Source organism: Amphiura filiformis, chromosome 4 (genome assembly GCF_039555335.1).
Source record: "Amphiura filiformis chromosome 4, Afil_fr2py, whole genome shotgun sequence".
Lineage (NCBI taxonomy): Eukaryota > Metazoa > Echinodermata > Ophiuroidea > Amphilepidida > Amphiuridae > Amphiura > Amphiura filiformis.
Window position 1 is genome coordinate 22,086,924 of NC_092631.1, and position 15,454 is coordinate 22,102,377.

Genomic DNA, 15,454 nt, shown 5'->3' on the forward strand with positions numbered 1-15,454 from the left:
AAAGAAAGAAAGGCAAAAGAATAAAAAAGAAAGAAAGAAAAACAGCATTACATGGATTCGAACTCGCGACATCGGGGCGAGAAGCAAGGCCAGTAACTATATGCCACCGGGAGACTGATGACAATTGCACTCGATTTCAGCGTATTTAATCCTATCATTGCAATGCTACTGTATTGTGTTATTGAGCTTCGATCTAATGAATTCATTCATTAAAACTCATGTTTTGGTCGTATTCAGCATTTGTCTAACGTATAATTTTGAATATACACGGTCACATTATACATACCTTCCTAACTTTGACATGCTTATTGGTAATTATTCCTCCATTTAAGCCAAATGAGCACGGTCTACCATAATGTTAAATAAATATATATTAACTTTTAAGTTATATTATTCTGGTAGACCGTTATTGCGTCATTAATTCTTGTTATCCTTGTTAAAAATAAATTCGCATGAATAACAACAGCTCAACCATGGTGTAGTGGTTTGCGTACTGCCTTATGATCATGAGGGCTACGGTTCGAAGCTCATTGTCGCCGATATGTTTCCTTTTAAATCCTGCTCTTTATCTCTTTTTTTACTTTTGCATGCCAATAAATAATAAGCACATTTAAAATGTGTAATTGTATATAATTGTATATACACTTTTTGGCATGGCATTGTTACGTTGAATTAGCGTGTCTGTGATGGGTAGTTGAACTGAGGCCTATATTAAAGAGTTTAACGTGCATTCCGGTAATAGCATTTGAAATAGGGTAATGAGTTTGAAAGATCAATGATGAGACAAACATCATGATTCTGTTTTATTTCTTTCTATATTTTCTTAATTTCTTATTTGGTTTGCTTTTATTATGTTTGTAAATTCTTCCAAAGGAGAATTTATATGTCCACTCTAATATAAGCAATCAATGTGTCAAATATTCCTTGAAAAATGCATGCATTGCAGGGTTTGATATTCAAAAAAATGTTTATTTTAATAATATTTTTAAAAATTGGCTAATCATGTAATGCATAATGAAATTATCTTGACATCACTGAAAAAATTATGAAAATCGAGCAACGCGTTCGAGAGTTATGGCGATTTTATTGATATTAATAGATTATTTTTTCGCATCCCTATACAATCAAGTGCAAATTTGCTGGGACACTTTCATAGTTCAATGACCTCCCGCACCCCTTATTCAATGTTGTATACCAAACGCCTCATTTTGTAAATGGCCTATATTTTTGCTCCAACATTGGTTGGTGGGAGAGGGAGGGATTCGAAATAGGTTGGAAACTATACAAATAAAATATCACATGGTGAACTTCATATGACCGGTTTTATTGAACAGAGGGCGCGAAATATGAACAAGTGTCCCAGGAAATTTGCACTTGATTGTAGTCTGAACCCTGTAAGTACCAAATCCCGGTAGCCATTCAAATCATGCTTCTATGCTGATTTTGCCACCCGTTAAAAAGCAACATTTACAGATTCCAATCCTATATAGTAATGTTTTTATTTAATTTTTACTAAGTTAGAACACATTAAAATACGGTATGCTATTTTGCACATAAGTTAAACTGCGTGGCGCTCGAAGGGGATTTTTTGATTTGCATATCGATATATAATATGCCATTATCCATGGTACCGTGCAGGCCTATTTATAGACCTACTGCGCGAGAAGATCAAATAATGATGCAGTACTAGCAGTCGATGCACTCGCCGCTCATTATCACTGAATTTTACCCATAGATGATTTACATTATGTACAAATGTCAGGTCATATAACACAGTAACTGTTGCTCTTAGCATTTAAAGTCAATTGATTCATAGTATTTTGTTTTTATGTTTCATTGCATTGTAAGCATATGTTTGTTTTCGTCATTGTTTTGTGATGTATTTAGAGGGAGGACGACTTCCCAGACTGTTCAGTAACCGGACTTTTAGAAGCGAGTATGCATGGAGAACCTAAACTTGCAGGGTATGTATAAGACTTGCGTTCACAAGATACTTTCCTGAAAATTAATTTAAATTTATATATGTTCGAGTTGAGACAGTGTTTAACCAGTAATAGTATAATTCATTTTTGTTTTTCAGAGCTAATCGTGACACATGTAGTGATAGCCGCTATCTGTTGATATTGACCGAGAATTACTCTGCACTACCATTGTTGCAGCAAGACCTGCTCAAACCAGATAACACGGTTGTCATCTTTGGTAGTAGTTTTCCCAATGACCAGGAGTACGCCCAGGCAAGTTGCCACCGTTGGATACTCATATAGTAGAACTTTGAAACACTCTCCCACCTGATCGTGTTTTCAAGACATTCTCAATCATTCAATCATTCTCTTCCCCTCAATCTCTCTTTCTCTTTCTCTCTTATTACCCTCTCCCGCCCTTCTACTGCATGTAATTTGTATTTATTTCTCATACATAAAACTTGCTATATTTTAACAGAATTTTAACTCAAATGTTAATGACGGATTTTGCAGATTTGTCGAGATATCAACCGGATCAAGATTTGTATGGAAACGGGACACACAGTTGTACTGTTGAATTTAGAAAACTTGTACGGTAGTCTTTACGATGCACTGAATCAGTACTACGCATACTTCAAGGATAAACGATACGTAGCATTGGGTCTTGGAACGCACAAAGTCAAATGCCAAGTCCATAAAGAATTCAGGTATTCTACTTTTGGGTTTTGAAATCACCTTGCATCTTTTTGGGCCTGAGGGTATTTTGTTTGTTTGTTTGCTTACTCCTTTTGGTAGGCACCTGTCATATCGCGCAGTTTGAATTTCATGTTTTATAATTTAAATTTATAGTAACTTCTTAATACAGGATACACAACCCCTATATGGTAACTCTGACCTTACGATAAATCTATACGTTCTGATGCAAAAAATAATCAACACTGTTTTTAATTAAGTCATTTACACAATTTCTTGTACCATTAATTTGAAAAAGGTGGCATTTCTGCAAACAATGCGTAAAGTTTCTTAATTTTATAATGTCGTAATGGACCTGCCCATAGTTATAAATGTATTATATTACCATTATAAAATATAACCATATAATAGTAAGTGAGATTTCAAAAATACACAAAACAACCTTATCCACCCCTGGTTTTTAATGAGCGATATTTTCTTCAAGAACAGCATCTTTCTAAAGTGCTATGATACAGTTTAGTTGTATGCAGCATGCGATTTTTTTCTTCAGATATCTTGGCAATTCATATTAAAAATGGTTGAAACTTTCATGCATATATTTTCTTTTATATCAATACAGGTTGATTGTTATTGCTGACAAAAAGGTGGTTTATGACCGATTCCCGACCCCACTGATCAATCGGCTTGAGAAGCACTTTCTAGCTACCAGTACATTGCTCTCGGCAGCTGAACAAGAAATTGTACAAGATCTTCATACCAATTTTATTCAGAGGTTTTCCAAGATAACGTCAGGCTCTGTGATCACGCTACCCCTTGAAGATGACGGGTTTGTTTTGTATACTATTCTGATTATTATTCTGATTATTATTATTATTATTATTATTATTATTATTATTATTATTATTATTATTATTATTATTATTATTATCATTATTATTATTATTATTATTATTATTAGGCCTATTATTATTAGGCCTATTATTATTATTATTATTATTAGGCCTATTATTATTAGGCCTATTATTATTATTATTAGTAGTAGTAGTAGTAGTAGTAGTAGTAGTAGTAGTAGTAGTAGTAGTAGTAGTAGAAGTAGTATTCATAATTCTTATTAGTGTTATTGTTATTATATTTATCATTATTTATTTATTTATCACAATTATCATCATTATAGTCTTTACGTTTTATAACAATAATATTCTTAACAAATATCGTGGCTACAAGTCACTTAATGTCCCCTTTAACAATTATAAATTTGCATAATGTAGCAACAACAAGTATGACGTCACAGATGCGTTTGTTGGGTATCATAACGACGTGGTGGCATCACTAGTGTTTCACTCCCGAAGAAGTCTACGAAAGAAGGAAGGCGATCATGGCTGGGAAGATGAGGTACGTGTTATGTCACAACAGTAGGATGCCTTCAACCTGTTGTCTTTCATATAGTACTAGAAAGTACAAATAAAGGATATTGCAGTGTACAGAGCTTGGGTTTTTTTAAAAACAAGAATTGATATTAATGGCCATGAAAAAAGTATTTGTTTCATGCCGTGCGGTATACGGCGTTTTTGGTTAGACTACTATATATAATCCCCTTTTGAGTATTTAATAATTATATATATCTTATTAGATAGTAAAGGGCATTTACAACGCTGCATTTAGCAGAAAACCCCGTTGAAATTGAACAACCAGTTCCAAAGATATAAGCAATTAAAGAGTTTCCAAAACAAAAGGAAACGTTTCCTGTGTTAGGCTATATCTCACATCAATATTTCCGAGTTCCGACTGATTTTGCTTGATCGCATCACATAATAGCCCTATCTGTAATCGCCATCTCTATAGACTTATAACAACAAATAGAACTCAATTTTGAAATACTGCTCGCACTCAATGATATAAGCCCAATCGGCATTGTAACTCCCGGTTTTTGAGAGCAGTTTTTTGGACACTTTGACCTCTGACATATCGGGGAAAACTGCTGTAATTATTATTCATTCATTTATTATTGTAATAATGTTATTATTAACAATATTTTGAGTAACCAATTTGAAATTTTTTTGATTCTACTTAAACATTTTAAACAATATTTTGCACGCACAAAAAAAACCTGATAGGTTAGAGGGCAAAGTGTCCCAAAACTGCCCATTATGCATTGCAAGCTTCAATGTCGTTTGACTATTTGAGGAAGTATACGGTATGTGTATGTACTACTTTATGAGAGGGGCTGTACGAATGAATTGTGTGTGTATTGTATGTGTGGTCCCTTCACATTATAAAATAACAGATATTTTCTTCATCTAATCGTGGGAATCGGAAGCAAAATACAAACACTTCAATCACCTGCAATTGGGAAAGGCCGATTTTATAGGGGACAGGGTGTTGTTTTTATTTGTGGCCTTCAAAATATCAAAGGAATATTAGACTCCAACTTGGCATTATAAAAATAGTAATTTCATTTAAAAAAATGGGGGAATCGATTGTTTGTAGTACTCGTTTTGTAGAGAGAGAAAAAAATTGATTTATACTCGATGTATTTTGTTACGTACGTATTGTGCATTGTTCAGGTAAAAACACGGGTAAAAGAGATGCTACTTCAGTGTGCTACGCCAGAGGGTATACTGAGATTGCCTCACTCAGAATTAGCGGCGGAATATAAACATTTGCACGACACATACTTCAAAGGACAGAAGCACGAGAGCCTTCTTCAGTACCTTCGTTTCGAGCTACGAAAGGCCAGGGATATAAAGGAAGAACTTCTTGTTCAGGTATGTCGCTGTAACCAATTTGTCGACACTTTTGAATGACCGCGTCCACGTTGGAAGAGAGAAAATGAAACCTTTATGTAATGGTGATGTCAAAGGTTACATTCTGAGGTCAACGGTTATTTCTGGACACTTAGTAAATTTGGACTGAAAGTTACAAATGGTCTCCATCAAATGCTTCCAAAAAATACTGTAAAATGTTTCCCGTTTGATTCTGTTTATTTGTTATCTTTTATGAAGGTTACAACTCACTCGACATTGTTGATTCGGGAAGACCAACCAAAACTTGCAGAACGGTTGGGCATTCAAACAGATTGTTTGCGATACATGTACTTGAAGAACTTTCAGACACAGCAGCAATGCCGTGAAGAAATCAGGTATTATTTTTATCACCAGATCACTTGAATCAACTGTGAACTACAATGGAACAAATTATACTGGCTATGACAGTGTGAACTCTTTGGAACAAGCCAATGTCACATTGGACATGTATTAACCGATGTCCAGCATACATCCCGGTGCTAGCTTGCCATCCTGGAGAAAGTGATCTGATGCTGATATCCATATAAACAAACAGCTGCGCTTGGTGCTTTCACTACAGGTAAATTAAGTAATTCTTGGCTAAGCTCGAACGTACCTGTTGCGTCCATGTAGCGTACTAAGGCGTGTGCATGCTTTCTTCTGTACCACGCAATGTGCGTGTGTGTTTATCGCGGAGCCACTAGCGTTCCGAGTGTTCGAGCTTGGCCAAGAATTACTTAATTTACCTGCAGGAGACAATTGTCCATGTAAATCTCTGACCGGTTGAAAAATCCGTGCAAAATCAGTAAAATCACGGATTTTCAACCAATCACGGTGTTTGTAAAGTGCAATATAAATGCTTGTATCATGCGTGTTTTTTTTTTTTGGGGGGGGGCCCCCGGGTAAAAGTAGGGGCGGCAAAAAAGAAGGGGCGGCGGAAGATAAAGGGGCGGCAAAAAGAGTAACAAAAGAAAAATGGGCGGTACTTAAGGAAAAATTATTAAGAAAAAATTATTGAAAATTAATGAAATGTATACCTTTTGACTGTCAACAGGGCGACAGCTCTAAGCTGTGCGGGTATTAGGGCGATGTAACACCTGTAAAATGTAACTTGAAAAAAAAATGCTGGACAAAATTTGGGTCAACCTTTTCGGGCTGATGCTGCAAGGGGCGGCAAAAATTTACATTTTCTTAGCCCCCCGGGGTAGGAGCGGCCACGGTACGCCACTGTGTATAATAATAATAATTATGAAAAATTAGAGAGATGGGGAAAAGTGGAGAGAGAGGGGGGAGAGAGAGAGAGAGGCAAGTGCATTGCAATAAACCATACAAATAATATGATTTCCACAGCGCCATTTGGAAGAATAAGTTAACATGATTTGCGGCCAATTTATATTTTCAGACGTTTCTTCAACGAACACCAAGATAAAGAACGACTGTTGCTAGTCCAATGCGAAGATGGAAATCGAAACGGCCAGTTGATTGCCTGCGCGTCATACTGCATTCTTGATGAGAAACAACAAATTGAGCCCGTGGCAGCATGTGCACCACAGAAACCTGCACATGTTGTCTTCATCATTAATTTGGCACGCATGAGTAGTGGCTTCGCAACATTTCCAGGTATCAAGTTATGGGATGGGGTATGAGCGTTTGGACAGTATTTATCATTTTATTGTGGGACATTAGAGCACATCAGACATATCGAATTGCATTCTGAATACGAAGAATGTCCTTCTGATATCAAATAATTTTGATTTTTTGAAATTCGCAATGTAATACACATTTTATGGCAAATTATTAAAAATTGATATTTTTGATATTTAACAGTACTCGAAGTAAACTTTATAAATCTGATGATATGTACTTAAAGTGTATGTATGTGGGATGAAAAGCTGACGATCAATTGAAAATTTTGACCTTTCGTATCGAAAATATGGATTTTTTCCCAAAACACCCAAAAAAAAAGGTCTTTTTGGGGAAAAATCCATATCTTCAATATGAAAGGTCAAAATTTTCAATTGATCGTTGGCTTTTCCTCCCAGCTACATACACTTTAAGAATATATCGTGAGATTTATAAAATTTACTTCGAGGACTGTTATATATCAAAAATGTAAAAAATATCAAATTTTATTAATTTGTCATAAAATTTGTATTATATCGTGATTTTCAAAAAATTAAAATTATTTGATATGAGAAAGACATTCTTTTTATTCAGAATGCAATTCGATATGTCTGATGTGCTCTCATGTCCCACAAAAAATACTGTCGAAACGCTCAAAACGCTCATTCCAGATCCCTTAAAGTTGGGTAAAAAGGAATTTCATAATACTAGGAAACAGGTATAGACCATTGTGGAAGTTTTACACACCATGTGGATCAGTGGATTAATGTTTAATCATCAAATTGGTCATTTTGGTATTGTAATTTTTTCTAATAAGTTCTAAACTAATGTACAAATTGAAATGGGGTGAACGAACTTTGACCTACACGAAAGTCATTATTTTCGGGGGTACGTAATTCGACCAAAAAATGAATCGTACATATTTAAAAAAAAAACCGCAGTGATTTATAGTGAGCTACGCATAGGCACAACGCCTAGACGTTGATCCACAAGCCTCAGCACACTTAACAATGATATTTTATGGGTTGTGTAACATTTATGTGTATTCCTAGGAGGTGAATATCGTTGCCACCTCTTTTTGACTTTTGACGTCCCAGATAATAGAAGGTTTGCATAATTATTTGAACGTTCTTCTATGTATTTGTATAAAGGCCTAATTTTGAAAAGGTGTCCAAAACAATATGTGCCAAAAATACCCCCCCCGCCTTTCAACAACATATGCTTTCACGAAATAATCGATGGTTGAAAAAGTGATTGAAATTATTGAAGATTGAAGATAATTATCAGCAGAATAAAACGGAAATAATGTACTCTATTGGCAATTTTTTCCATATCACCAGATCACATGTTTTTACTTGATTTACTTGAAGCTGACCTACCGTAAAGTACATAAAATACTATTTGGACGAGTCTACGTTATATAGCATAACTCACGATTAATGAGATGAAACAAAGTATTGAAAAGATAAAAAATTGCATAAATCAAAACCTTTTGGAGCTGCTTGGTTGCATGCAGTATTCTTTTGGGGACAGACTGTCTTTGGGCACGCACTCAGTAAATGTTTACTTTATCTTTCCATGTGTCTTGTAGAAAAAGTGCCCTTTTATCACATCACACTTAAATAATTTATATATACCATTTTAACCGCATTTACCACAAGGTGGACAGTGGAAATGGGTGCACATTGATGATGTTCGACCTCCCGGATCAAATCGACCAGAGATTTGTAGTCTTATAGGGCTAGATATGCCATCACTGTTTAGTACAACAAAGGAAGATGTTGAGATCAGTGCCGACCAATTGATGTTGGACAGTCTTCATCCTGCTGCATCAAGGATAGAAGATTGTGATCCGTCATCCAACCGGACAATCGACCGGATCGCAGTTCTGCATTCCGTAGTTAATCCACGCACGAGGCGAGGAAATCAAGGTGCGAAATATGATAAAATACTTAACGTGGAAGTAAAGTGGGTAATGGGGACACGCATCCTGCACAAGAACAAATAAACACAACGGGGAACGGTTGCTCGCTACAAGAGGAAACTGAATATATTTAATAAGAAAGAATTAACAGTTTACCAACCCAAAGTGTTACAATTAAACATGACAACAAATAAACACAAATCCCGACCGGCACACAACCCAACTTGAAAAAAAGCAAGGGAATGTGCCGCCATGGGAATCGAACCCACGACCTTCCGATCAACGGAAGGTCGTGGGAAGGTCGTGGTTTCGATTCCCATGCCGGCACATTCCCTTAATTTTTGTTTCAAGTTGGGTTATGTGCCGTTCGGGATTTGTGTTTATTTGTTGTCATGTTTAATTGTAACACTTTGGGTTGGTAAAGTGTTAATTCTTTCTTAACGTGGAAGTTAAAACAATGACCTGTTTTAGTATTTTATTCTAGTAGTTCTATGAATTGTGCTATAGGTTACAAGCATTCTTGAATTTAACACAATTTTCAAACTTTTTCCACAGGCCATAGGCCATTAAAAAATGGCCTTCAATTTCTTAGAACTACATTTTGGCACTTTAGATATGTCTTCCATTATCTTCAATAACTAATAATAGGTAGACGCGTGGTAACGGACCGAGTTCTCTGTTTGTCATATCAAATCATTAATATACTGCATCAACAATTTCATATTGAGTCCACCATCCCCACTAAATTCCTGAATGACCCTTTAAGTCTAAAAAGAAGACCAGCCACAATACACCATTCATCATTTCCAAGTGTCGTATTACAGAAAAAAAATAATTAATAATCTTTTGTTATAATCCCTGCAAAGTTGCACACATGGACAGCACTGAGGCAGACGAATCACCTATGGAACTTGTTTCACCCGACGACCAGGCCATTGACTTGCCCAGAAACGCACCAATATATCGGTTATCAGGCGACAACAATATTAATATTATTCAAGGAACCGGCAGTGCCATCAACTTTAACTTGGATAACAGATTTGGTATGAGTACAATCACTCTGTCATAACACGTATTGAATGATTAATTTTATACTTATTAGCCATCAATATATCCTTTGCTCTCATTATAGTGTTACGGGTCGCAACGACCTTAAGTCGAAAACACCTTTTACCCAACATGCCCAAGATCGCTTCAGATTGCACACCAAAACACAGTCTTTGTATAAGTAAACAAAACTCTTTATTTTAAAGTATGGTATGCATGTTGTTGCGCTTAATATTCCGAACGACTGACGTGTATCCAGTTTCAAACTAGTCCAGCAAAGACTACTGTAGACTTGTGTAATATATATCCTTTGCGTAAAGAATCCTTGCACAGATGACAATTTCCAAACCGGTGCTGTTTTCACCATTCACTCACTTTCTTCAGGAATACGAGATTCATGCACTTTATTCCCCTTACATTGACAGATATGTGTCCTTCCATAAACCAGACGTCAGGATGATAAAAATTCCTTTTTTGGGAAAGATGCACCTTTTAGCATACTCCAAATCTCCTTCGTTCGGGTTGGAGTAGTAGCTCTTTCGCTGTGCAAATAATTGTCTGGTTTTAAAGTGCTCTTGTTTGAGAACACTTAATATGTAGCTATACAATCCTATAGCTCACACTTGGAACACTCTCATAAATCTGCCCCGGACTCATCTTTACATTTTGTTACAGAGTAAACAAACTTTTCAGTCCCAATTATATTAAACTCATTCATTCACATTTAGCAATAGATGATGCAATGCAATCATAACATTGAGTCATCTGAGAAATTCCCAAGAAAATAATAGATCATACTAACTTTATTATTTTGAAATTGTAATTTAGCTGGTGATCGAACTTCCTAGAAGTAACATAGAGTGATCAATCTGATCTTCCCCCTCTAGCATCAAAACCATCTACAATCTATGTCACTAGCATCAACAGAGAACTGTTTCTGAAAATCAAGCACAGTTAGCACTAGTGAACTCATGAGTATCGATTTGACCTTGAGAAAAGCTTTTTTACATTGCTCTGACCAAATCAATTTTGCATTCTTTTCAGCAGATCAGTGCTAGAACGTGCTATATCTGAAAGGTTTGGACATAACTTTCTGTGATCCCCGGGGGTATTGCTCAATTTCTTCAACTTTAGGTTTTCTTTTGATAGGTTTCACCTGATCTTAACCTAGATCATATCCTAGTATGTGACTATGGCTTGTCAAAACTCACTATCTATGTTGGACTCTCAAGCAATCAAGTCATCCACATACGCTTCACAATCCCCTATTTATAGTAAACAAACTCAGAGTTATCAACGGTGTTGAGAAATCCCCACTATTCAACAATGTTCAGTGTGTTGCCTAATGTTATTTTGGGGAAAAAAGTGAATGTGACAGAATGGTGTATTAATAGATTGTGGGTTTTGGGAGTATAAAAAGGTGAAAGCAATTTAGTTTGCTCTTTATAGAATATGAAGAGAGTTTGTAGGCTCTCTATGTGTTGGTCGTCGTTGTGCTTCAAAATGAGGTACATTTGAACCAGTTAATGTGCTATTAAAACAGCAACGAAGGAGATTTTGAGTACACGAATGTGCTCCTCCCTCAAAGGATTGAGATTTTTCTGATGACTTGCTTGAGTCTGGCTTATAAAACAACACATATGTCAATCAAGTGGATCAAGGCAGTAAGAAGCCTGTTTCCTGGAGAGAGTGATTGGTGAAAGAAGCATCATTTTTGGAGATTGTCATCTGTACGAGGATTTGAGTGTTTGGAGAAAGCAGCACAATGTCTGTGCGAACATTATAACGTACAGAACAAAAAGAAGAATGTCTGTTAAGTAGTGATTATTTAAAAGTGTGATTATATTGTATGCTCATTTATTGTTCATGTAACGATCATAATTTGCTTTTAATTACAGATTTTGATTTTGTTAACTTAATCCAGTGTATTATTGTTGTGCATTCGTTATGATTTGGATAAAAGGTGAATTTTGCCTTGAGTTAATACGGCTCGTAACACCGTTGTGTAAATTTTGCATTTTCTATAGCGATATCAGTTACTCTGTTAAGCCTATACTTAAAATTTAAGACATAATACAATATATTCATATTTGATTTCTCATTTAGACACTTTTCTTTCAACAATTTAAAGGGTCCGCATAAATTTCGGATTTCGCATACTGTGTGTTAAAAATACCAACTCCTTAAGTTTTCTGAACAGCTTCTCTAACGGCAAACAATAACAGGTGTACGCCATCATTGGGAAAACCCATCTCTCATAAAATAGTTTAAACAAAGTAAATGATCATATTTAATTATTCAGGGTACATCACAATAGTTGTTCAGTAGTTAAATTAAATCAACGGCTAATATCTCCAGTCTCCGAAGAGGAATCATTTCTAGACCTTTTTACTTGCAGATGTTCCTGCGGTTGTTGACATCGTCAAACAAGCCACTAAAGAAGTGATGCCCGATGTTGCTGAGATGGTGTTTGGAAGGTTAAAACAAGAAATAGACACACATCTTCTGAACCAGAATTTACAACTTCAGCAACAAAACCAAGCTTTGCTTGAACAGAATGAGATGTTACGACGCATTATCGGACGTTTCGGTGGGGAGCTCGGCGGTTACATGAATGGATCAATCAAACTCGTGGTCTATTTTTACTCCGTGGACAACTTAGAAATGTTCTGGAAGGCCTCAAGGACAGGCGATCTGGAAACAGAATTGGCCAAGTGCTTTTGTACAGATGAACTAGAGGAACAAGTTGGAGAGAAACTTGGCGTGCAGTGTACCATTCAAGAATCGGATTACTTGGAAGGGCTGAATACTATCGGTAAATATCTATGTTCATATTTTCGACATATCATTATTATTATTTGTTAGTAGTAGTAGTAGTAGTAGTAGTAGTAGTAGTAGTAGTAGTAGTAGTAGTAGTAGTAGTAGTAGTAGTAGTAGTAGTAGTGTTATTATTATTATTATTATTATTATTACGCAATATTTATAGGCCGCTATACGAAGCATACTGAAAAGAAAGATCAACGAATAACAACTTGATGTGAGGAAACAAGTTCAGATGGTTTTTAGAATAGTGTGGCAAGTTGGTTTAGTTTGTCTGCTTATGTAAAAAAAAGTTGGCATTTATACAGCGCCTTTTACCCCTTTCACCCATCTCCACTCAGGTGTATAAATGGGTACTGGCATTCTTAAATGCTGGGAAGGTAACATACTCGCTGTGGAGGAAGTGTGGCGATCCCCCACAGCAACATTTCACGGTGGAGTCTGCCCTAATCGCTAACGAAAGACAGATGGGCATTCCGTCCTGTAAACATGCAGGTTCGACTCCTTTAGTTACTTTTTTTTACTGTGTACTAAATACTTCAAGCGCATGAAATATACTTCTTTCATTAGATACATTTCACTCGGTAACGAAACGGCATATATCGCAACTACTGAAGGAACAAGAGGAGCATATACCGACGATTAAGAGTATGGCACGCACACATGACCAGTGGCTCAGCGAAAAAGCCCTCGCCGTTTCAAATATTCAGGAAAGTGGAACATTCAGGTATGATGAGGATAATTATGATGATGTTGTTATGATGTTGTGAGGATGACAAAAGATACACTGATAAAACGTTTCAAAGTTTAATGTATGAACTGAACAACAGTTGCAAAAAATAATTAAACCGGTTGTTTAAAATTCGTTTTTGCCATTGCAATATATTGCTGTTCCAGGAGATCACTGTGGCAACAACTTGTCGCAACAGTTACCCCAATCTTGGCCGAGATTTTTGCCTACTTTGATTACAACTGCAACTTGGATTTATTGAAGACAAATCGACCGGGCTCATGGAAGTATAGATTGTGGCTAGCTATGGCAAATCCCAAGATATCCCGGCTACATTTCACATCATTTTTGCCAGGAAATGGAAGTAGACACAAGCAAGAGTTTGAACTTCGCACAAGTTCATCGCAGCAGAAACAACGAGTCCGTGAAATGGCTCCTGTGAGAGTATTTGGAAGTAGAGGGATGTCATTTGTTGCCAAGATACCATTTTCTTGGCTGATTAAAGAGCATCTCGACAGGTGGTGCACAGCTGCCTCCGAACAAGCAGGTATTAGTGACATTTGAATCTTTAAATACTATAATGCGGGCTCGCTGTGCAGATGTTGATTATAATGATGGTGGTGGTGATGATGAAGATTGTTGATGAAAATAATGATAATATTATTATTTTTATGAATATTATTTTACGTATTTTCTTATTCTTATTTATGTGTTTATGTATATACATGTATATAGTATTCGTTGTAGTCAGCTTTAAATGCTTTTTTATTGTATTATGATTATACTAGCTAAAAGAAAACAACCAATGCAAGATATAGTCAAAGAATTGGTCACAAAATCTGACATGGGCAAGGCATTGCGGCATTTTGTACCGAAGGAGAAGTACGCAGAATTCATGGCAGATTACATTCACGACTTCACCAGAATGTCTTATAACACTGCATCGGACTCGGAGAAAACCCCATTTGAATTCGAGGTACTTTTTTAGTTTGTAACTTTAACATAATTTTAGAAGAAAAGATGTGTTATGTCCTGTTATCTTTGTTGAAATACCTTGCAAATATCAGTTATTCATGTACACATACAGAAATATAAACTACAAGGCGTACCAGGGTCTAAAGTTGCGCCCCAAAAAGAAAACAATACTGGCTACGACCTTGTAACAGTGTCATATAAAACGTTACGAGTCGTGAAAGTATGTGTATGCGATCGCGGTACAGTCTAAATATCTGAACAATAATATTATAGTCATCAAAACCAAAGAATATTATAAATAGCAATTGAAGGTTATGTTTTCAGTTACAGCCCGCTAATTCGAAGGACCCGTTAGAAGTTTCGCTAGTCCGAAGCTTCGCTACTTCGAAGGTCCGATAGTCCGAAGGTTCTCTAGTCTGAATTTGAAATGAGGTTCGCTAGTCAGAATCTAAAGAATAAATTAATTTTAGATAAGGTCCACTAGTTCGAATTTTAAATAAGCGCCGCTAGTTCGAATTTTTAATAAGGTTCGCTAGTCCGTATTTTAGATAAGGCTAGCCGACTAGCGAACCTACTGACTAGCGAACCTTCGGACTAGCAACCCCTTTTTTTCGGATTAGCGAACTTTTTGCAAATTCGGACTAGCGACCGTCATGTCCCCTATTGAAAAACGTATACCTTCGCACTAGCGAACCTTCGGACTATAAGCGAGTACTCACCAGGTCCAGTGGCGTGCGCATGTTTTCAAAAGTCGGGGGAGTGGGGCAGCCTCTTGTCACACTTACACGATAAGCGATAAGGTACAAGCACTACGAAGCGTGCCTCTCCACACCTATCGAAATGCTTACTAGCGTTGCGTTTCAGATACTATTATTTCCTCTTACTTAAAGCCTTAATG

The 15,454-nt window shown here is 36.3% G+C and overlaps 1 protein-coding gene across 1 annotated transcript in view; it reads left to right on the top strand.

Annotated features, from left to right (window-relative positions):
- Positions 1-15,454, top strand: part of LOC140150698 (E3 ubiquitin-protein ligase rnf213-alpha-like) — a 99,581-nt gene that overhangs the window by 63,885 nt on the left and 20,242 nt on the right. Inside the window, exons 14-27 of the mRNA XM_072172780.1 lie at positions 1,888-1,964; positions 2,081-2,234; positions 2,475-2,668; positions 3,274-3,480; positions 3,923-4,046; positions 5,219-5,419; positions 5,657-5,793; positions 6,840-7,057; positions 8,722-8,991; positions 9,851-10,027; positions 12,430-12,846; positions 13,422-13,578; positions 13,749-14,128; positions 14,370-14,557. Coding sequence (XP_072028881.1) covers positions 1,888-1,964; positions 2,081-2,234; positions 2,475-2,668; positions 3,274-3,480; positions 3,923-4,046; positions 5,219-5,419; positions 5,657-5,793; positions 6,840-7,057; positions 8,722-8,991; positions 9,851-10,027; positions 12,430-12,846; positions 13,422-13,578; positions 13,749-14,128; positions 14,370-14,557 — 2,901 coding nt within the window. The remainder of the gene's footprint in view (positions 1-1,887; positions 1,965-2,080; positions 2,235-2,474; positions 2,669-3,273; positions 3,481-3,922; positions 4,047-5,218; positions 5,420-5,656; positions 5,794-6,839; positions 7,058-8,721; positions 8,992-9,850; positions 10,028-12,429; positions 12,847-13,421; positions 13,579-13,748; positions 14,129-14,369; positions 14,558-15,454) is intronic.